Source organism: Onychomys torridus, chromosome 13 (genome assembly GCF_903995425.1).
Source record: "Onychomys torridus chromosome 13, mOncTor1.1, whole genome shotgun sequence".
Classification (NCBI taxonomy): domain Eukaryota; kingdom Metazoa; phylum Chordata; class Mammalia; order Rodentia; family Cricetidae; genus Onychomys; species Onychomys torridus.
In genome coordinates this window covers 11,143,182-11,167,031 of record NC_050455.1, presented here as the reverse complement: position 1 = coordinate 11,167,031, position 23,850 = coordinate 11,143,182, and the positions used below count along the sequence as shown (strand labels likewise).

The 23,850-nt window shown below is 42.9% G+C and overlaps 1 protein-coding gene across 2 annotated transcripts in view; it reads left to right on the top strand.

Annotated features, from left to right (window-relative positions):
- Garem1 (GRB2 associated regulator of MAPK1 subtype 1) overlaps nucleotides 1–23,850 on the top strand; it is a 178,518-nt gene that overhangs the window by 132,959 nt on the left and 21,709 nt on the right. For both annotated transcript variants that reach the window (XM_036204972.1, XM_036204971.1), the window contains exon 4: nucleotides 18,861–20,033. In XM_036204972.1, the coding sequence (XP_036060865.1) occupies nucleotides 18,861–20,033 (1,173 nt within the window). The remainder of the gene's footprint in view (nucleotides 1–18,860; nucleotides 20,034–23,850) is intronic.

Below are 23,850 nucleotides of genomic sequence, written 5' to 3'. Positions count from 1 at the left end.
TGAATATGGTTAACTTATATACAAAAAGTCTGGTTTTTGGTTTGGGGTTGTTTTGTTTTGTTTTGTTTTTCATTTCCTCCAGTGTCCCTGTGTATGAGCCATCAATAGAGCAAACCTTCATTTCCACGTTCATAAGAGCATATTCTTTGTTTTTAAACTTACTGAGATTCATTAATTCATAAAGTGTTGAAGCTAGGGTTTTGTGTTGGTTGGTTTTGTTTTTGAAGTTTTGTACAGTTGGAGATTAAACTGGGGCTCTAAGCACACCAGTTGAATGCTGACACTGAACTGCCCCAGAAAGCTGACCTTGGCTTCCTGAATGTTTTAACAAGTCTAAACCTTCCCCTTAAAACTTTTATTTAAAATTAGCTAAATGAAAAAATAAAAGTCAGGCTAACACTTTTAAATTCTTTTCTAAATGTAATTTATCTCCTAAGTGGTGACAAGTCAGGTATAAAATCTTTTATGGCTTTTAAGATTAACATTCTATTTTTGATCACATATTGCTCGTGTAAAATATTATGAGACGTGGTCTCATTGTGTAATTAGTCTAGAACTCACTATGTAGTTCAAGCTGGCCTTGAACTCACGGATATCTACCTGCCTGGGATTAAAGGCATACACCACTATACCCTGCCTCATGTACAGTATTTTTAAAGATGTCCCTCTAGAAGCTTTTTAAAATTTTTTCATTAAATACAGGCTGGGGAAGCAGCTAAATCGGTGCTTGTTGTGGCCTAAGGACCTGAGTTTGATTCCCAGTATTCATATAAAAGCTAGACATGGCCATGCATGACAATAATCTGTGCTGGAGAGGCAAACAGGAGGGTTTCTGTCAGCCAAGCCAATGGATGACTTCTATATTCAGTGAGAGATCCTGGCTCAAAAAATAAAGTAGAGAGTGATAGAGGAAAATAATCAGCATTGTCCTCTTACACACACACACACACACACACACACACACACACTCATATAAACAAACATAAACATACACAACACCAAAAAAAATGTGTGTGTGTAATAGAGGTGCCACTTACAAGTTTGAGGGCACAGATTAGTGTAGGAAATGTGAGCTTAGAACATCCAGAGCTAGGTGGGCTTTGCTTGAGTTCCAAGCTATACAAGCATCAATATTTGATATCTTATGAGTTATTTAATACTTACAAGTTTTAAGAGACATCACATCAAGTTGGCATCAGTCATTGAAATGTTCCCTTCTATTTGAAGAACTATTGTCTCTTGAAAAATTTGTATAATGAAACATACAGAATGTTGTATGCTTAGTGACTACACCCAAGTAAGTAAATTAACTGAGGACAGTTGTAGGGATGTGGACTGCTACCCAAAAGGAAGTTCAGTACTGGGAATCATGGTCTTAACTTAACAGTAGACATGATAATGGTGGTGTGGGCAGACTGGGGAAGTAAAGAATGCCATGCTTGGTTCTTGCATCCCATGGAAAAAGAACAAAATGACAAACAGCACTACCTAGGCTCAGATGGAAGCTGTTTTCCAAGAAGCAGATTTGGGGAGTGGAGGAGGATTGTTTTTTGATAAATTTAAGCCTCCTAGAGAAATTTCACCCTTTATCTCCCCATTCACAAATGAAATAGGTACCAGGAAGATGGCTCAATGGCTAAAGCCCTTGCCATAGTTCAGATCCCTGGAGCCTTCATAAATGCCAGGTGGGCATGGTAGCCCACCTGTGATTCCAGCCTCAGAAAGCGGAGACAGTGGATCCCCGGCAAGGTGATAATTAAGACTAGTCATAGTAGTGAGCTCTGCTTTTGACTGAGAGTTCCCGGCTCAGTGAACAGGTAGAAGAATGGTTGTGGATGATTCTTGGCATCAAACTCAGGCCTCCATATGTACATGTGCATTCATGTGTGTGTTTGTATATACATACATGAAAATAGAAAAGAAAAAGAATGGCTTAAACGAGGCCATATAAGACACACTATTGAAATTTTTTGTAGTTATGAATTCATGAGTAACATGCATAAATATTCATTTTTATTGAGTCCAAAATTGAAATATATTGTAATAATTTGAAGTAATAACAAATATCTTAACATAGTAGTAACTCAAGGTTGGAAATATATCTCAGTAGTAGAGTCTTGCCTAGGATGTGTTAGGCCCTAAGTTTACTCCTCAACACTGCAAAAATAGTAAATCATAAGAACAGCAACCTTAGTTCTGTCTTTTGTCTAAGACTACAGTAAAATTTTAATTAAGTACAGTGGATTGTATCGTGACTATCTACACTTATTTAGAAATGAAATTTCTTTGTTTCATTTTATACTTGATACCAGGTCTTAGGATGCAGCCCAGGCTGTCCTTGAGCTCACAGCAATCCTCCTGCCTTAGCTGCCTGGGACTGAATATAGGTGAGCTACCACACTCACCAAGCATTTCTTCTAGCCTAACATTAATAAAGAAAAGTTGACTTTAAGAGATTCCTTGATACATTTAACAATGCTGACCTGGTTGTCCCATCATTGGTGAACTGCACAAAATAAGTTCCTATGCAGTATTTAACTGGTTAACTAGCAAATGTATTTTGCACTCCTACAGTCTGTCCAGAACTATTCTCAATGAGTATGCAGGTGCCTGTCTTCAGGGAGACAGCCTAGTAGGAGAGGAAGACAATAAACAAACAAATGTTTATCCTAACTCCAAGTAGAAATGCGGTGTGTAGCTGGCGACGTGGATTTGAGTTTGGAGAAAGGTTGAAGTTGGGGTGTACGTGTATAGCCCCTCACTTTTGGAGGTCTAGTTGCATTGACCGGCAGCAGCAGGTGATTTTGTTCCTGGGGCACATTGGCAGTGTCTGTATGTAACTTTGTCATGATTATGAGATGGAGGAAGTTCTTGGCACTCAGTGTGTAGAGGCCGGGATGCTCCTGAGCATTCACTGTGCACAGCAGTGAAGAGTTGTCCATTCCAGAATTAGGACCCAGACTGAGAAACCATAACCTAGAGAGCAGAGAGCAGAGGGCTAGGGCCTGAGCCCTGGAGCACCACAGCATCCAGAAAGCAAATTGAGGAGAAAGAAATGAGCCCTCAGTGAGGTAAATGCCAGAAGGAACTTGTGCTGTCCTCAGAGCCAGGTTTCCAGGACAAACGAGCCACTGAACCATACAGAACCTGACATGGTTGTACATACCTGTCATCTCAGCTCATGAGAAGTGGAGGCAGAAGAATCAGAAGTTCAAGATCATGTTCAGTTATATAGTAAGTTCAAGGTCAGCCTAGGCTACAGGAGACCCTGTCTCAAAATTCCGTGTTTTTAGAACAGCATTCCTCCACCAGCCTTCATCACATTTTTTTCCTATATCTGTCAGTTTTTGGTTTCTGTGATGAAAAATTTTATTATGTATGTATGTATGGGCACATGTGCTCAGGGAAGCCAAAAGTAGGAGTCAGGCCTTCTGGAACTGGAGTTCCAAGATGTCATAAGCTGCTGGTGGTGGGTTCTGAGAACCAAATCCAGGTCCTCTGGAAAGTACCAAGAGCTCTTAATGGCTGAGCCTTCTGTCTAGCCTCTTCTCCATCTCTTGACAATAAACCAGCCACACCTGGTGCTGGAGAGCTGGCTCAGCAATTACGAGTGCACACTGCTTTTGCAGAGGACCCAAGTTCAGTTCTCACCACCCACACCAGGCAGCTCTGAAGCACCTGGAACCCTAAGTCCAGAGATCAAGTACCCTCTTCTGGCCTCTGTGGGCTCCTGCCTTCGCATGCAAACACACACAACCCTAAAAAAAAAATCTTAAAAAAAAAACAAAAAAACAGCCACATGACTGTGTTCACCCCATATGTCTCTTTAAATAAAGCCACCATGACCTGTGGTGTTGCTCAGGTACTAGGTTCAGAGCCGAGTTCAGTCTCACCCACAGACAGTGAGTGTAACCACAGACACATTGCACAACCCCTGGAGCTCCCAGTGTCTTCACTTGCACAATGGAGTAAGACTGCCCGCCTTAGGTATGTATTGTGAGAATTAAATGAAGCCATGTGGCCAGTCCTTTGTAAGTATCCAGTATGGGAGTTAGTGAGCTGTGGGCTATGGGCAGGCCCACGTTTCTGTATCAGTGTCTGTTGACATGCTGCCTGTGGTTTCTTTCACCTCAGCAGTGCAACAGAGAGCCTGCGGCTCCCAAAGCCCCTAAGGAAAACCCTGCCAGTCCCTGGTGCAGAACATTCAATCATACAAAATTGTGTCTCATTTAAAAGAATTCTCCCCACACACTATTTCACTTCCACTTTATTTAATACTTCACAGCCATTGTCTTCATTAAGCACTCCATATAGAGAAGCTAGTTTTTGTCACTGATTCAAAATCACCCCTTTATTCCAATATCTTTAGGAGACATTACACTAATAGCTAGTGAATTATTTGAAATGTCTTCAGCCTTTCAAACTCAAACCAGTGCTGATGAGAAATTTCCCCACACATGCATTCTTGCCATCAAAATAATGACTAACCAATTAGGTTTTAATTCACATTCTGTCCTTATTGCTGCATCTGGAGAGGGGTGGGGGAAGAAAGGCAGCTTCGATTTGGCATTGGCTCTGAGCTATCTTGTCTTCATTGCTGCCCCAAAAAACTTTAAAATTACTTCCAAGTCTAAGAGGGCGGTACTTCGCTAACCTGGTTGCTCTCATATGGCTTTTAGTTCCAGCCTGTGAGGTCTGGCTGTTGGTTGTCTCAACAGACACTTCCCCAGAAGCAAAATGACAAGTTGGCATTACCTCAAATAAAGTGACCCACTCAGACATGTGAAGTTTTTTTTGGTCAGATGTGGACAGTCACCTTCTCTGTTTGCCCAGACCTCAAAGAATAAAGATCTTCTGATTATTGTGTTTGGGATGTGCTACATTGAAGGTATCTTAGTTAGGGTTTCTGTTACTGTGGTAAACACCATGATCAAAAACAACTTGAGCTATGCCAACTGCCAAGCAGAGAAGTAATCAATACTCCTACAAGCTGTAAAGCCTGTGAACCATAACAATGACCAACATGGCAAGATATTCACAATGCTGTAATAGTGACATATATATTCTTGGGAACAACTAACAGTTGTCCAAATGAACTTAAGGTCCACTCAGTGGGATGGAGGGAATTTATTGCTTGGTTCTTTAGACTTAGCCAACTACTTGTGATGACAGAGGTCCTAGAACTTCAAGGAGAAACCTTCACTACTATTTTCAAAAATCAGTATAGTTTTTAACTGTATTCTTTACACTTATCCTTATATCCACAGATAAGTATAGCTCTCATCCCTCATCAAAGAAGCCTTTTTTGTTTGTTTTTGAGCAGACAGAGGCTACTAGAGAGATCCACAGTTGGTCAGAAAGCAAAGAATAAGTGACCAAGGAATGTCCAGCACCAACTGGTGCATCTACAACACAGTCCCTACACCTAAGGCTCAGGGAATATCATGGAAGAGGGGGCAGAAAGACTGTAAGAGCTGGCAGGCTAGGATGGTTGCTCTAAGATAGTTCTTTTTTTTTAATTAAGGAAAGGAAAGTGTGTATTTCCTCATACAGCTTGTAGTCTACCATCCAGGGATTCAAGACAAGAACACAAGGAAGAAATCTGGAGGCAGGAGCTCTTGCAGAGGCCATGGAGGAGGGCTGCTTACTGGGTTGCTCCCCATGGCTTCTTCAACCTGCTTTCTTATACCATCTAGGACTACCAGCTAAGGAGTGGTACTGCCCACAGTAAGCTAGACCCTCCCACATCAATCACCAGTCAAGAAAATGTACTACAGACTTGCCAACAGGCATATCTTATGAAGACATGTTCTCAATTGAGAGTCCCTTCTTAACCTGTGTCGGGTTGACCAACTTTCCAGGACAGCGGTCATTGCCAAGCAACAGAGCTGCTATAGTGTGGGGGCAAGGATCTTGGGATATCTATTTTTTAGAAAGGTATAAATAATAATTACATCTACTTGTAAGGGGCAGGTGGTGCTAGATGTGGTTGTAGAGTGTGAAGTGATAGGCATATAATGAACAAAGCAAGCTGGCTAGCATCCATTACCTCACATTTTAGTCCTTCCTCCTATCCAGCTGAAATGATGAACAGCTCAGCATCCCTAACCCCAACCTCTGGGAATGTCTCATTCTGTCCCTTGCTACTTGTTTGATTTTGTTTTCCACATAAAAGTGAGAACATGCAATATTTGTCTTTGTGTGCCTAGCTTAATTGACTTAGTGTAGTGTCCAGAACTGTCTGTTTTGTCAGAGATGACATTCTTTCCTTTCCTTTTCTCTTAATTCTCTTAATGATAAGCTGTCCAGGGATGCCTTTTTCTAAATAAGTAACTAATCATGTAAGACTCATAGGAACTAATTGATAATTTCTTGATACTGATAAATGTGCTCAAGAATCAAATATTCAAATACTGTAAACAACCCAACAGTGTGAGGTTTGAGTTTTTGTAGCCGTAGATTTTAGATCTGAGGGAGGGGGGTCGTCTTTAGACATCCCCTAGTCTTCTTCCCTTTAGTAAATATAAAAACTAAGAAGCAAATGCCTTAGTTTGTGGTAGAATATTATTTTAAGGTATGTTACTTTTGCTTATGTTGCATTTGTTACTTTGCCTGTCTAAAACACCTGATTATCTAATAAAGAGCTGGATGGGTCACCAGCAAGGCAGGAGGAAGGATTATAGGAGTGGTTGTCTGTGCTTCACCCCTGAAGCTCCACCCCTAGTAAGCAGCAGGTACCTGCCAAGCCTATACTACACACACGTGTGAGCACCATCTTAGTACAGGGATACATGGATACAGACATGAACAGTACACACCAGGCATGCACCCATGCCCATAAATGTACACATAAACACAAACATGGACCATTCCACAGATAGCCCTGCATATTGGTATCAAGGGAACATCAGGGGCCTAAGGGAGAGGCACCCACTAAGGATAGGTAGGGCTGGCGGGCAAAGAGAATAAATTGAAGGAGAAATCTGGAAAGAAAGAGCAAGAAAAAAAAAAAAAACAAGAGACAAGAAGGAGGAGGACATCAGGGGCCAGCCACACAGCCACACAGCCACACAGCAACACAGCCACACAGTCACATAGCCACCCAGCCACACAGCCACCCAGCCACACAACCACACAGCCACACAGCCACACAGCCACATAGCCACACAGACACACAGACACACAGACACACAGCCAGCCACAGAGTAAGAGTGAAAGATACACAGAAGTAAGAAAAGGAAAAAGCCCAGAGCCAAGAGGTAGATGGGATCAGTTAAGAAAAGCTGGTAAGAAACAAGCCAGGCTAAGGCCAGGCATTTATAATTAAGAATAAGCCTCTGTGTGTGATTTATTTGGAGCTCGGTGATGGGCCCCCCAAAAGAGCAAAGGGCCCTGAATAACCAAAGAGTCAAAGGAGCAAAAATGTTGAAAAAACAACCAACAACATTAGTTGACTTCAGTGACTCAGTCAGTCATGTCTAGAATGGATTCCGGGTCTCCTAGTCCAACCCAGCCACCCTTATGCTCTGCCTTGTTCTATCTGTGTGCTTGAGGTGGGACTTGGTTGTAACCCGAGCATACTTTCCATTGTCCCAGGAGTTTGTGCAGTTGATACACCTTCTTTTAGGCTGGATGTGGTAGTACACACCTGTAATCCCAGCCAACCTTGGCAGAGACATCAGACATACCCAGCTGAGGAAGGGCGAGTTCAGGTTACCCTCAGCTAAGTAGTGAGTTTAAGGGACAGTCTGATTGTCACTTTGTTTTGTTTTGGGAGTATAGTTCAGTGCTACTCACTGTTCCTAATTTAAATTACTGGCATGGTAATTCAGAGACCTCATGCCCCTGCGTTTGAAGCAGCTAATGTCAGTGAGGGCATTCTTCCTGGGATTATTCAAAATAGGTTAGGTCTGATTTGCTCCAGCATTTATCTCCAGAATCTTGAAGGCCAGGTAATCTAGACAACCAACATTCAGGGTAGCTGTGAATTTTAACAAAGTGCTTTCAAAAATGAGTGTGATTTCCTTTCACTCTCTTAAAGTAGCCTTTTCTGTCATTTAAAATTAAGAAAATTTAAATGTACCTTCATCTCCTGCTCTAAAATCTGTTGACACTCTCTTGAAATGTTTGACTTTTGCTTCAGGGAGACCCTCCATCCTGATCACTCAGTATTTTACGGTCCCATCTGAGTGATGTGGCGCCCCTGTGTCTGTTGGGACACCTGCCTTAAATACTCCCTTTTCCAGTTTTACTTCCCGTCTCTGATCTGCTGAGCTGGGAACTGGGAACCACACTGTATAGTTTTGATTGGCTTTTCCACCAAGCCTCACCGACTGGCATGGCCTTTCCGGTGGTCACTGAGAGCCTCCTCAGCACACAGCTTTGTTCTCGACTCTGCACCACATAGGTTAGAAAGGATGGTCGCCTACGCATTGTCAGGTGGAAAGGGAAGACTAAGAGAACAAGTACATTTTAGACATAGCCAGGTTTTGTTTGCTGGTCTTAAAAATCACATGGTTTCCTTAGAATGAGTCAGATGTCATATATTGTCAAAACTCGTGGAGGATACAAGCTGGGTACAATTATGGGCTTGATTATTTTAGTGTTTCAGGACCATTCGATGCTTTTTTTGCTTGCTTGCTGAGGCTTTGTTAACTCCTTTGAGAACCTGCCAGTTGGCAAGCTGTCTGCCATGCCGTCACCACTAAGTCAGGACCATTGTGCTTGCCATCCCTCTCTAGTTCTTGTTAGACAGACAGACAGACAGACAGACACACACACACACACACACACACACACACACACACACACTCAATACTTACCTTAACTCTTTTTTTAAAATATATTTATTTATTAAAATTTTTTCCATTTTACATACCAAACCCAGTTCCCCCTCCATCCCCTTCTCCCGCCTCCTCACCTCCCTCCCACTCTACCCCCATCCACTCCTCAGAGTGGGTAAGGCCTCCCATGGTAGTCAACAAAGTCCGGCATACCAAGTTGAAGGAGAGCCTAGCCCCTCCCCATTGTATCAAGGCTGAGCAAGGTATCCCAGCACAGGGAATGGGTTCCAAAAAAGTCAGTTCATGCATCTGGGATAAGTCCTGGTCCTGCTGCCAGGGACCCCGCTAACAGATGAAGCCACACAACTGTCCCCCACATTCAGCGGGCCTAGTTCGGTCCCATGTGGGTTTCCCCATCATGATCCCCCCCCCACCGCCCACCGCCCACCTCCCCCCATCATGATCTTGACCCCCTCTTCTTCTTCTTTGTTTTTTCCTTCCCCCCCCCCCCAATGCTGAATGCCATTTATTGAAGGAGGGAGGAGGTCTTAAATACAGGCTTACAGCACAATGCGAGAACCCTGGAGGACAGAAGTTCGCTTCTGATTTTGTTTGTTTGTTTGTTTTTGTTTTTGTTTTTTGAGCTGATGATCTAACCGGGCCTTGAGGCTAGCACTCTACCACTGAGCTAAATCCCCAACCCTGCTTCTGATGTTTTACAATCTTACATCTAAGCTGTTAACCCCCAATATGCTGGATACACAGACAAGGAGCTTCCCTTAAGCAGGAGGGTGGAATCTCGCAGGGAATTAGCATAAGGAGGATATCAAGGTCAAGGTCAGCAAGCAATGCAACAGTTACTCAAAATGGGGGCTAGGGCCCTACATGTTCCCCCACCCCTTTTACTGAAAAATGAGCTTCTGACTTAGGTTGCATGGGACGTCAGCAGGTCACCTTACCCATCATGGAGACACCTGTCCAGGCCACACAGGTGTTCTGTCCTGTTACCTTAACTCTTAAAGCACTAGTTGTTACCATTTTCCCCAGAAGACAGCTGTATTTGTAGTTTTGGATATCAAACAGTGTGTCTTTAGTCTATACATACTTGTGAGATCAATTATTGTTATTGAGAATCAGAGTTTCTTTTTTTTTTTAAATTTTACCACAATGATTACTTTATTGAAGCAAAGAAATAAGCCTAACTTCGAAGGCCTCCATTCCCATTGCCACTCTTAACTCAGACCTTCATTGAGGAACTGAAGTTCAGCTGCCCTTCTGTTGCTGCTGTTCAGCTCTTCCGTTTCATTATTTGGTTATTAGAGACACACTGCCTACTGCTGAGAGGGGAGAGGGAGGCGAGGAGGCGATGTCTGTGTGTCTGTGCCCGTGTGCACACTTTACATCAGTGGTTTAGAGTGATGTGGAGGTATTAATTCTGAGTGGCATTATGAGCAGTAAAAGCCTGATCGTTTCCTGGATTAGACCTATTAGAGTTGTTTAGATAACACACTTTGAATTACTTCCTCTCAGGAAACATTGAAACTGGAAATGTTAACCAGGCTCGCATACCAAAGCACTTAGACACAGCACGTTGTTTCTTTTGCAGTTAAAAAAAAAAAAAAAAATTAGGCAAATAAATCACATGCATGGAAACCTAAGAAGATGTCAGGCTCCGTGGCCAGAGGAAGAGCATTTCTCTGTGGGATCCCTCCTCTGTCCCAGTCACTGACCACAGGTCCAGTAGTGTCATAACTTATGCTGGACTAATTGCCAGCATTCGTGATGGCACCAGAGTTGGAGGCACAGAGCTGCAACCTGTGCTCAGAGGCATTATGCATTTTATATGTGGAAAGAGGGCTGAATTACCAAGCACACAGACACGGTGGAGGCGGAAGTGTTGCATGTGCCCAGATAGTGACATTTCCAAAGGAAAGCTTTGCTCTGTTGAATCTGTGCACGTCCTGTCTGCTCCATGTCTCAGATGCTGGCTGAAATCCTCTTTCAGTGTATTTCATGGAGGACACTTCTCAACTTGTAATTTTTTCATTCTAAAAAGTGTGCGTTTATAAAGGTAAGTTAGGAAAAAGTAGAAGCCACAAATTAATTGCATAGGAGGGAACATACGCTTTACAGATGTGGGGGTGGGAGTTTAGAGTGCTTGCCTAGCATGCACAAAGTGCTGGGTTCAGTCCTCAGCACTTCGGTGGGGGAAGGGAGATAGAAAGAGAAAGGTTTTCTATTTCTTCAGGTTTGAGAAGCATTACTGATTCCCCGACTACTAACTGAAGATGGTTTGTTACCCAGTGAAAGAGAAACAGACGTAGAGAGAGACTCAAATCATGAGCACCATGTCTTCAGAAACCCTGAGTTTTTCACAAGACTAAGAAGGAAGTGTAGTGATTATGCTGAGAGCTTCGTACACCAGTCTGTTCTAAATCAGGAAATCCTGACTCATTCCCTTTGGGATATGTCTGTAATGATACATCAGGCTCTATTCCGACATTTTTATTCCGAGGTAACACATTGGATAACAACTTGAGCTCTCTTTGGTACACATAATGCTTACAGGTAGCGATCTGGGCTTGAAAACAGTGGTGGATGAAAACTTACCCATGTGGAAATACAGGGCTGTGAAAGGTGAAGGTGATACAGAATAAATCAAGTGTTCTTGAAACAAGGAATGGCTATGCTGCCTCTGTTTTCTGAGTACCTCCGCATGCCGAGAACTATGGGTGGTTGTCCATGTGTGTTCACTTAGCCAGCAGAATAAATACAGGTGAAGAGAGAGAAGCCCTAAGATGTTAAACACTTTGTCTGACGTCACTTCCTGTTTCAGGCAGGGCTCAGACTCTGTGGTTTCATGGTTGTGTTAACTAGTAGTGTTATTGTGCCAACCAAATTCCAAAGGCCAGGGTCTCCTCCATGATTGGCAAGATTTTGTGGAAAAGAGGATGATACATATTTTAGAGTTTGTAGATCATGGAGCTGCTTGCACATACTCAAACACTGCTTTTGTCAGGACAAAGCGGCCATGGACGAGATATAAACAGATTGGTGTGACAATGTCCTCATCAAGTCAGATGGTCGGCTGGATTTCCACCACGGACAGTAATTTGCTGGCCCTTGACCTGCATGCATGGTTGCAAGTTTAACTAGGTGCTAACTAAAATCAAAAGCCATATATATATATATATATATATATATATATATATATATATATATATTTATATATTAAAAGTCCAAATGAACGGTGGAGGATTCCTGAGACCGAAGTCAAGAAAATAAGATGACTGAAGCCCTGAAGCTACAGATCCTGAAGAAAGTTGGGGCTAGAAAAGGGGCTCGTTGAGTCATGTGTGTGCTGTGTAAGCATGAGGAACTGGATTGATCCCTAACACTTGTGTAAAAAGCCAGGCATGATGGCACGTGCTGTACTCGGAGCTCTAGGGAGACAGATGCACAAAGATCCTTGAGGCTGCTGACCAGCCAGCCTCGTCTACTTGGTGAGCCTTGGGTACCACAAAGAGGAGGGTGGCTCCTAGTGAACAACACCTGGGGTTGACGGTCTCCATACTGCTCCCACACATGCATGTGCACCCATGGATGTACACACATGCACCTGTACATGATCACGAGTGTGGCACAATCACATCAGTAGTTAGCAGACTCTTAGTGTTGGGCTCATAGGAACTGTCCTATGCAGCTTCTTGGACAGTCAAATTATTTCAAATAAATATTCTTACCCTTACTCCATTGTAGAAGCAGAGAATACATTTAGGGCAGGTAGGTGAATACTGACTGAAAGGAAACAGAGACTAGTCTTTAAAACATAATAATGCTTCTGTGAGTCACCCAAAATGGACTTTAAACCCCTGCATGAAGCACCATTGAAATAAGATTGTGTTGGCATCAGGTATTTACAATGACTATTCTGGAAAAATCCGCTTCACCATGGAAACACCAGAGTTGTTTATTTTTTATAGTACAAATGTTGATTGACAAATTGCTTATTCTAGCAATTAAAATTACACAGAGATTACTTGTAATGATAAGTTATTTACAGAGATGTCTCTGCCTAGTTTTTCTAGATGCACACTGGCATTTGCTACTCGGAAACCAGTGTGAGCATCATAGATCACTTCAGGCAGACACTTTTTATTGGCAAAGAAAAAGTTCAGTCTCCATGAACATTAAGCCTGATACCCAGACCTAATAGAGACAGACTAATAAAACTGTAGACCATTCTCCTCTGTGACTAAAATCTATAAACCATAAAGCAAACACTATCAGAGAGGATCGTGCAATATTGCCAGAGATGCACCATAATCATGTATAAATTATTTCAAGCATGTAGTCATTTTAGAATTTGGGAATCTACTGCTGGAATCATAAAGTAGTGCATTGAAATTTTAAAAAATCATGACCATAGTACTGAATAGTGAAATAGCAATTGATTTAAAAATTAATTTCTTTGTAGAAACTTAGAAAACCAAAATTGGAAGGTTAATTACTCCTGTGGTGACAACTATCTCAGGCCAGTGTGTTTCTCACAGTCGTATACTGAAATGGTGAGCGCAGTCATGTGACACCTCAGTAGCCTAAAACACTCACTCCCCCACCACCAGGTCATTAGAAAGGACAGGTGAAAACTGAAAAGTTGAAGATCATTGTTTTCACCACTTATGTAAGGTATACTCTCAAACTCCAAGAGAACCGATTGTGGGGCTGGAGAGATGGCTCAGCAATTAAGAGCACTGACTGTTCTTCCAGAGGTCCTGAGTTCAATTCCCAGCAACCACGTGGTGGCTCCCAACCATCTGTAATGAGATCTGGAGCCCTCTTCTAGCCTGCAGGCAGAATACATAATAAATAAATCTTTAAAAGAAGAAAATAAAAAATAAAAAAGAGAGAGAACTGATTGAAGGGAAACTCAAGATTGGGACTGGAGAGAAGACTCAGATGTTGGGAGCCCTGGCTGCTCTTCCATAGTACCCAGGTTACAAGGGTCCCAGCCCATGGGGGAACTGACCGGCACTGGGAACTCCTGCAACACCCTCTTCTGACCTCTGCAGACACATGCATGTATGCATACATCTACATATAGACACACATAAACAAAAACAGAAGTCTTCTAAAAATAACTTAATTCTGTTAGTTTCTATGTAGTGAGACACAGAACAGCAACAAAATGTATGCCAGCCAACCATGAGTAACTAAATTGTATTGTTTTCTTATTTCTCTTTATTTCACTTGAAAACAGTCTTTCAGCCTTTGTCTTTTAGGTGAATGACTGAGGCATAGTTCAGTGGAAGGGCACTTGCCTGCTTGATACCCGGGTTAGATTTCCCAGAGTGGGGAAAAGAGGCTGAATGTTTCTCAGTTTGGGTGTGTCTGATAGTTCATGAGTAGATTCAGTAATAGCTTGGAATTAACTCATGAGCACCTCGGGGTACAGATTTGATCTACATCTCTTGGGTGTTGTTAATTCTGATCTTTCGGTCAAGGCTGGTCCAGTTTCTTCACTGTCTTTTTCTATCCGTCCTCTTTGCAATCATAATCATTCTAGAGCAGGGGTTCTCAAGCTTCCCAGTGCTGTGACCCTTTAATACAGTTTCTCATACTGTGGTGACCCCAACCATAAAATTATTTCCATTGCTACTTCATAATTATAATTTGCTACCATTATGAACTATAATGTAAATATTTTGGAGATAGATGGTTGCAATCCACAGGTTGAGTACCACTGTCCCAGAGGAAGATGTTTAAGGCCATACATATGACCTGTTTTTTAAATATTTTTATTTACTCTACAACTTCATACCTGTATATAATGCATTTTTACTACATTCTCTGCCATTACCCTGTCTTACCTCCTTCCCACACTTTCTGACAAGTGTCCTCTTACTTTTATATTTGTCTTTTTGCTGATGATCCACCGTACTCAATTATCATTGCTCACATGAGCATGGATGTGGGGCTTGTGGGCAACTTACCAGTGGCTATACCACTGGAGAAAATTCCTTCTCCTCCTCCGGCAGCTGTTAGCCAGCAGTAGCTCCTTGGATGAGTTGTTCTTTATTCAAGCTTTCGTAGTTTATCGCCTATAAATGACTGTGAGGTGGTAAGGGAAAAATCAAGATTCCTCCATTCCCATGATTCCTCCACATTTGCCAGCTTCCCCCATCTGTTTGTGGTTTTGGCTGTCAGTATAAACTTCATCCTGTTTCCTTCGGTAGATTTATTGTATTATATAATTTATTATGCTTATTGTGGTTCTCAGTTTGTCCCAGATTTTGTCAGTGGGAGCTAAGTCAGGCCATCTCCTGTTCTCTGGACATACCCTCATCATCTTATAATGTTTCCTGGCTCATCCTGCACCCCCAGCTCACACTAATGTCGTTATTTCTTCAAAGAGCCCTGGGTCCTGTTGGGTGCTGGGTTTGGGATATAAGGAGAGAGAATGGCAGTGAGGGAGACTGTGTGTGTTTGTGTGTCTGTGTCTGTCTCTATGAGTGTCTGTGTGTTCTCTTGTCAGAGTGTGTATAGGCACATGTCTTCCGATAGCTTAATTCTAAACCAGCTTGGAAGGGGTTCTTTTTCACTCTTCCTGTTTTTCATGAAGTTACTTCTGCCTCTTCTTCTGTAGTAAAACTGCAGCTTTCTTCTTTAGGTTTTTATTGCATTGTTTGTACGTGTGTGTTGACACACTCACAGCAGTGCCTGTGTGGAGATCAGAAGCAAACATGCAGGAGTCAGTTCTCTCCTTCCACCACATGGGTCTCAGGACTCAAACTCAGGTTATCGGGCTTCAGAGCAAGTGCCTTAACCCACTGAGCATCTCACTGATCCCCAACTCTAACTCCCAAATATCCACACACTTACTGATTTTGTTCTACAATGCACTTGAAGTCAGCTCACTCAGATTCTACTTCACGTTCTGCTGTGAAGAACAGACTCTCCTAAAGGAAACACAGTATTTGCTAGCTGCTTTGAGTGTGTGGCGTCTGAAAGTCCAGGCTCAGCAAGAATGTCACATATCTTGCTCTCTTCTTCTGCTTCCCTTTACCCTGTTTCTCCCTGTACCTTCTTGAAAAGTAAGTCACCTTGTTGTTTTGTTTTTTGTTTCTTCTTTTCTAAAAAAAAAAGAAAGAAAAAAAAAGAAACAAATGAATAAGCAGAAAATATAAGCACCATTTTCTAAGCAAAAGAGAATATTCTACATAAGTCTTTGTGTTTCGCCTTTGCTGAATGCATCCTCTATGTTATTTCATTGAACTTTTTTGGACTCGCTACCGATCAGCAGAGGGTTCTGTTGCTCTGTGTGCGGGGACATCCCAAGTAGACAGTGTGCATTTCTTGCTGTGAGCCACTCCCTAGTTTAGAAGGCAGCAGACAAGCACTCAGCAGCTAATCCTAGGGGCCCTGACAGCCGTTCTGCTGCTCAACCTCCAGCCATTACCTAGAGCTTTTCCAGCTGCTGGATCCAGATGTTTTGTATAGCTCTTCTGCCTTTATAGTGCTCACCTTCACCTTCTGTAGCTTCTTGCCATCTTGGCTCTTCCCTCAGCTTTGTTTCGGGTCTTTGCGGTCTCTCTTCCCTGTCTGTTGTCTGGGACTCCAGGCCCCAGGAGTTGTCCGTTTAGTCTATCACAAGCTTCGTCTTGTCCGCCCATGATAAAGGACCACAGTAGGCAATGGAGCCTCCAAAAGAAATTGTTGTAATCTAGACAGCAACACAAGGCTCGTTGGGGGTGGAGAGACAGTGTAGAAGAGGGAGGTCTCCTTTACTGACCCCAGGAGATTGAGCAAAGGGCTGTTTATATATCCAGTCACACATGTACACAGCCTTCTGTTTGCTAACCACAACATTTTCACACCGTCATGCCAGTCTGTACAGGCACCCTCTGTGAGCACTCATGGGTGTGGACATCTGGAATAGCTATCACAGGAGAAATAATATCTTCTAGGGTCATTAGTGTGTGGAGTAACAACTGAAACAGCCTCCTGGCTTTTCCCTTAGAAAAGAAACAGTAGTTTCTGCAGTGGCCAGAGCTACTGGGTCTGGATTAGATTCTCCTCCAGTCGGCCATGGCTGTATTGACCTCCCTGAGTAGTCTTGGTCCATATTCTTCTTTAATAATTTCATACATATATGTAAATATACTTTGATGGTGTCTCTCCATTATTCTTTCTTGTCTTCCTCGAGCTGAACTCTTTCTTTGTGACAAGTCCCCATTCTACTCTGGTGGTTTTTTGATCTAGTGCATTTAATTAAGGGTGCCTGCTTGAGCACGGGTGGTGTTATTTACTTGAGCAAAGGTAACTTGCCAGTGGCTTCGCCACTGAGGACCATGACCTCCTTTCTCCCTGCAATCTTTTCACTGCTCCTCAGCTAGAAGCATAGCACCCCAGAATAAGTCACAAAAGATAATTCTGGAAATACTGTCTATATTTTTATAAAAAAGAAAAAAATCATTTAGAGAAGCTACAAAATTAAAACTGAGGAACAAGTCAAAAACTATATAGTGTGAAATCCATTTACTTGCATAAAAAAAAAGAGTTGCTAAGAAGAGACCCAAAGAAATGAGTTAATACCTGACACTTCCCAGTAGCCAAAGCTCTTAGACAAAACACGAATAAAGAAACTAAGGATGCACAGCATGGATGAAAAGCAAAGGTCCTCTGTCCCCTCAGATGCACATGGCGGTCCCCACAGTTCTGATTCTGTTGCCACTTCCTATGGACATCACTGAACTGTGAAATTTTTCACTGCAGTACTATTTATAGTCACCACCTCTTTTCCAAACAAAAAGGAACTGGTCAAAGCATAATAAAACCCATCTTTGTGTGATAAACACATTAGATGATTGTTATTATTAGTGAAGTATGCACATGGGAAAATGGAGAGATTGAGGTTGAAAACTCAAATGTATGGCTTTATATCTCTCTGAGGTAACTGATACATACCATTTCTTTTTTTCTATTTATTAAGATTTTTGACAGATGATATGAAGTAGGAAAGTAATATAGGTTTGTGTTATTTTTATTTTTTATATTTCTTCCAGTGAACATGAATACTTTGCATAATGATTTTTAAATGGAGAAATAAAGCATTTTAGGAATTTGGTGTATAACTTGGTGGTAGACCGCTTGTCTAGCTTGCTCAAAGCTGGGTTCCATATCTAGCAACACACACTAATGTTTTTCATCCTCTGTCCCAGTTCCAAATTTTAAAAACTTATTAATTAGGAAATTTTTAACAGGCAAAACTTTAGTAAAATCTTAATAGCAGAAAGAAAATTCTTTTCTACAGTGTTTAATGGAAATGTTAGCAAAAATATAATGTTAATATTCCAAAATAATTATCCATCAAGTAGACCTCTTTCTGTCTATAGGGGTAAACCTGTTATATAATGTGATATAGACCAGAAGTAGTGGTACATGCCTTTAATCCTGGCACTCGGGACCTAGAGGCAGGAGGTGGTCTCAGCTACCTGGTGAGTTTGAGGCCAACTCCAGCTATATGAGGCCATATCTCAAAAAGACCAAGAAAAAAAAAAAAACAATAATAAACTAAAGTCTAAATTAATATTGTCTTACATCAAGAGTATTCTGTTAGCTGAGGAGCTATTGGTAGTTAATGACTATTGGGAGAAGGGAGTCATCTCCCTTCTGGAGTATGGCCACTGATAAATCAAACCATCCATGATCTGGCAAATAACCCCACACCCGTTCACATGCAGGCAAGCACAGTTAACTCTGTAGCTTATTTAAAAAATTAAAAAGACAAAGTAGGAAAGAACATATTGGGAAGGAGAACCGTTCTTGAGAGAGGAAAACGGAAGTGATTCTGATCAAAATGCATTTAGATATGTTATTTTAAAAAAAACAAGAAAGCTTTTGACAACATTCACTCAAGTTCTTCTCCAAAATCATGTATGTAGCAAATAGAAAAACATGGCTGTTGTCAGCCATGTACATACAACTGGATCATCCACATTTACACTGAAGCATTGCATTGGCCTGTGTGTGTGTGTTTGCCGTCACTAATGTGGAATTCGGTTTATCACGTCGTAGGTTGCGTCAGGTGAATGCAATGAAGACACCGAAGTTTACAACATCACCCTGTGTACTGGGGATGAACTCACCCTAATGGGGCAGGCAGAAATCCTTTATGCGAAGACCTTCAAGGAGAAGTCGCGACTCAACACAATTTTCAAAAAGATTGGGAAGCTCAATTCCATCAGCAAGCTGGGGAAAGGTAAAATGCCCTGCCTCATTTGCATGAATCACCGGACCAATGAAAGCATCAGCCTTCCATTCCAATGCAAGGGCAGGTTTAGCACCCGAAGTCCCCTGGAACTTCAGATGCAGGAAGGGGAGCACACCATCCGAAACATCGTGGAGAAGACGAGGCTCCCCGTGAATGTGACGGTGCCCAGTCCTCCACCCAGAAACCCTTATGACCTCCACTTCATCCGAGAAGGACACCGCTACAAGTTTGTGAACATCCAGACCAAGACAGTAGTGGTGTGCTGTGTTCTCCGTAACAACAAGATCCTCCCCATGCATTTCCCTTTGCACTTGACCGTCCCCAAGTTCAGCCTCCCGGAAAACCTGGTGAAGGGAGAGGTGTGGCCGGAAACACTAGTCCATCACTGGCTTGGTGTCTGCCAAGAGCAGTTTGACATTGATGAGTATTCACGGGCTGTTCGTGATGTGAAAACGGACTGGAGTGAAGACTGTAAGAGTCCCAAAAAGGGCCGTTGCTCCGGCCACAACCATCTGCCCAGTTCCCTCAGCTATGCCCGCGACGAGCTCACCCAGTCCTTCCACCGGCTCTCAGTCTGTGTGTACGGCAACAATCTTCATGGCAACAGTGAGGTGAACCTCCACGGCTGCCGGGACCTCGGGGGAGAGTGGGCCCCTTTTCCTCATGACATCCTTCCCTATCAAGACTCTGGTGACAGTGGGAGCGACTACCTTTTCCCGGAAGCTAATGAGGAGTCAGCGGGCATCCCAGGGAAGCCAGAAGTTCCCTACGAAGAGCTATGGCTGGAGGAAGGCAAGCCCACTCACCAGCCTCTCACTCGCTCGCTCAGTGAGAAGAGCAGATGTGACCCCTTGAGGGGCCCCACGCGATCCAAATGTGCAACCTCTTCTCTTCCTGCCCCTGCGACCCTGGGAGCCACGATGAAGTCTTCAGAAATCGTCCTACCTCCACCTCCAGTGCCTCCCAAATCTGAAGCCGTAAGTCACTTCTGTGTGAATGGTGTGCCAGTCTTTCTGTCTCTGCCCAGTCGTCAACTCATTTATTGTCTTTAAAAAGTTCCCAATTAAAGATCACTGGGATGAATAAACGTACTTGTTTGGAGTGAAACATGGATGCTAGCCCGGGTACTTCAGTGGGCAGGTGATAGAGTTGTATTATGTTGGTGGAGAATCTCTGAGAGCATCTAATGGCGGATCATTAAACTTGACTTGCTATTGGCTGGAATTGGCCAGGAAAGGGGCAGTCATGACAGGTGTAAGTGACATACACTTACACCTGTAGCAGCTGTCAGTGATGGGGAGGGACAAATGAGGTTCAGAATATGGTTTATAGGTAGACCAGCCATATTCACAGACAAAGTGGGTGTGGACAGAGGAGGGAAGAGTAAGCTGGAGACACTGGATCACTTACCAGGTAGAAAGCAGTGTTGTATCTGAAGGAATAGCACATCCTCTGTGCTTGAGATGGGAGCAGGAGAAATTTAATTCAGAGCTGGATGAGATGCCTGTCAAGTTTTAGTGTTAAAAAGGTTGGTCAAGGGCAGGGATTGTAACTTTAGTGCTGAAGCCCATGCTTAGCATGCATGTGGCCCAGGGCCTAATCCTCAGCATCCCCCAAATCAAAAGTCAGCACACACAGGAGGAAGGGCCTTTCTTTTGTCTTTTGACCACCTTCCTTGGTGGAGAGCCACTCTGTACCTTTTTGCTGCTTGAGTTGACCTTTGCATCTCTTTCTGTCCGGAGGAGAAAGCCATAGAGGCAGCACCAGTGATCCCTCTCTCCATGGATTTTGACATCTGTTATAATGGTTCTTTTTTTTCCCCCTATCTAGTAGAATCTCTTTTTACAGAAGAGAAGATGCAGAGGTTAAGAGAACCCAAGTTCAGTTCCCAGCACCAATGTCAGGCAGCTCACAACTGTCTGTAATTCTAGCTCCAGGAGTTCCAATACCCTTTTGGGCCTACATATGCTCACTTGCATGCATGTACACACACACACACACACACACACACACACAAATAAAATAAAATAATTTTTTTAACAAGTAGTTTTTAAAAACAGAAATGAAAAGGCGCCCCTTCCCACATGCTTCCCCCGTTAACTGGTCTTTGGACACCTCACTGAGACCTAGAGCTGTAGAAAATCCACTTTCAAACCTATGAAGTTACTAAGACAGCTGCTAGAAATACAAACATCAGGAAGACCAGGACTGTGGACCTGGTACTCTTCAGTTTTAGAAAGTAACATATGAAAAACGATGCTGATGTCCAAGTTAAAAGATGAGGAATAGCTGAAGAGACTGATAGCATGTGTGGCGATTCAGAGCACAAAGAGAAACTCCTAGTGGGAGATGGATGATAGATAGATGCCTTAGTGGAGATAATGGCATTTTAAGTGAGATCAAAGAATATGCATGAACTAGAAGAGCAGAGAAGCCAGGTAGTGGTGGTGCACGCCTTTAATCCCAGCATTCAGAAGGCAGAGGCAGGTGGATCTCTGTGAGTTGGAGGCCGGCCTGGTCTACAGAGTGAGTTCCAGGATAGCCAAGGGCATCCCAGAGAAAGCAAGAGTGAGGATCCTGAGAAGACCTAAGTACACAAGTTCTATGGAGTTGCTTGGACGGGTTGGGTAGGGTGCATAAAGGGCAGTCCAAAAGGCTGGAGCCAGGATGTGTACAGCCTGAGAATTGACACTAGATCATCGCAGACATTTACGTGGCTATCCACGAAGGGTCCTTGCTGCTACAGAGGTTTCCCAAGAGAGGATCCCCCTTTGGCTTCCCAGATATTGCATGACTGGATTGTGCTATGCTCCTACAGAACCTTCCAGAGACCTTCGGGCACAATGCAGAGAAATACCTGTTCTCAATAAGAGATCCTAGAATATTTGCAGAACTCTTGATGACTTGAGGTCCTCAAACATTATATTCATGTCAAAGGTTCCCTAAGGATATTCAATAAATAAACAAATAACAAGTACAGGGCACCCTTCCTAGCAAGCACTAGACACCTTTAGTGATGTCAGAGCTCAGCAGTGGGTTTGATGTAACTTCATGATCGACATTGATCTGTATCAGGAACACGACTACCTGAGTTTTTCCTATTGAACTTTGGTCCTGCCTGGCTTGCAGTGGCTCAAATGTTTGTTGATTGACTGGTGTGTTCATCCAGGCACTCACACCCAGGGTCACTTATGCAACCAAATCTAGAGGTTGGAAACTAGCATCACTTGGTTTTTATTATTGTTGCTGTTTTGTAGCTGGTGACAGATGAACAGGAATGTCAGTATTAAGAAGTCCCATTGTGACTATGACTGGAGCCTTGCCTACTAAGGAAGATTGAGAGCTTTTGGGGGGTTGGTACAGTTAATGTTTTGTTTCATGTTTCAGTGTATCACCCCAAATCCTGTGCTGCTTGTGATCAACTTTGGTTATCTCAGAATTTCTTCAGACCCAATCGATGAGTGCTTTTCATAGGTGTTCATGGAGAGGAGCCTTAGAGATCATTTGACACATCCCTGAGGTTGAGTGGGTTCCTAGGGTCTTTTGACACGAATATAGGTCGGTTTACAAGATTGCATTGTGACTCTGGTGGGCACCGAGACCAACTTTCCTCAAAGTTCACTGTAATGTCTCTGACCTGAGGTCACAACAAGATAGTTTTATTCATGTACACAATTTTTAAAGTGCAATTTTTGTTTCATCGATCTGTATTAAATCATTTGCATAAGATTTAGCAGCATTTTTATAATGATTTAAACATCTTAATGGTACTTATAATAATTTTAAAAGAAAAGGAATGTACTTGCCACCCTATCTTGACCTCGGTTCTAAAAGAAAAACATCAGACCTAAATTTGAAACTAAAAGCAAATGTCACAGAGAAGGACCTAGGCCTCCAGTCCATGCTATGATTTCTCATGACACAAGAAACTCTTCTCAGTATGCCCAGTGTTTATAAAATGTAATAAACATAAAGGATTTGTTGTAAACACCTGAAAATCATTTACTTTGTAAGGAAAGGCTGGATATTTTAAATGAAGCCATTTTTTATTGGTTCTGTGACCATAAAATGAATTTTCCATTTTTAGTGTGTTGGAGAAAACCAGAGACTGTCATGACTGTTAGATGTGGCTTCAGCTTATAACTTTCAAATGGGAGCTTTAATGGGGTATAAACTCAAGTGCTCCCTTAGAGTTACACCCAAGTTCTGCCTTGGGTAGTTAGAGTGCTGGGAAGGAGACGGCCTGTGTCTAGCAGCCATCCCACCCCGTCGCTAAAGTGGCGGTGAGCTCCGCAGTGCAGCTGTGTTAGTCACTGCTCCCATCACTTGACAAGACAAACCTGACAGAGGCGTCCTGCGGGAAGGGATCTGAACTATGGTTCTGAAGGACCGCAGCATGGTGAGAAGGCGTGACAACGGATGGGGCTCATCTGTGGCAGGAGAGCATGCAGCAACTACCATATTGTAGCCAGACAGGAAGCAGAGAGAGTGTGACAGGAAGAAGCCACCTCCAATTATCAACATCTTCCAAGTAAGCCCCACCTCCTGAAGGTTCCATAATGTCCCACATGAGCTCCTCCAGCTGGAGACCAAATGTTCAAACACATGTTCCTGCAGGAGACATGTCTCATTTAAACCATAGTCAGAGCCAGCAGAACACTTATCTGGGAAGTTGACCGGCCCCACCAGGAACTACAGGGGCAGCAGAACAGTCAAAGACACAGTGTGTGCCACAGAAAGGGAGCAGGTCGCTTGTTAATGCAGCTGTGGTGAGGTCTGGTGGTACGGTCTGTA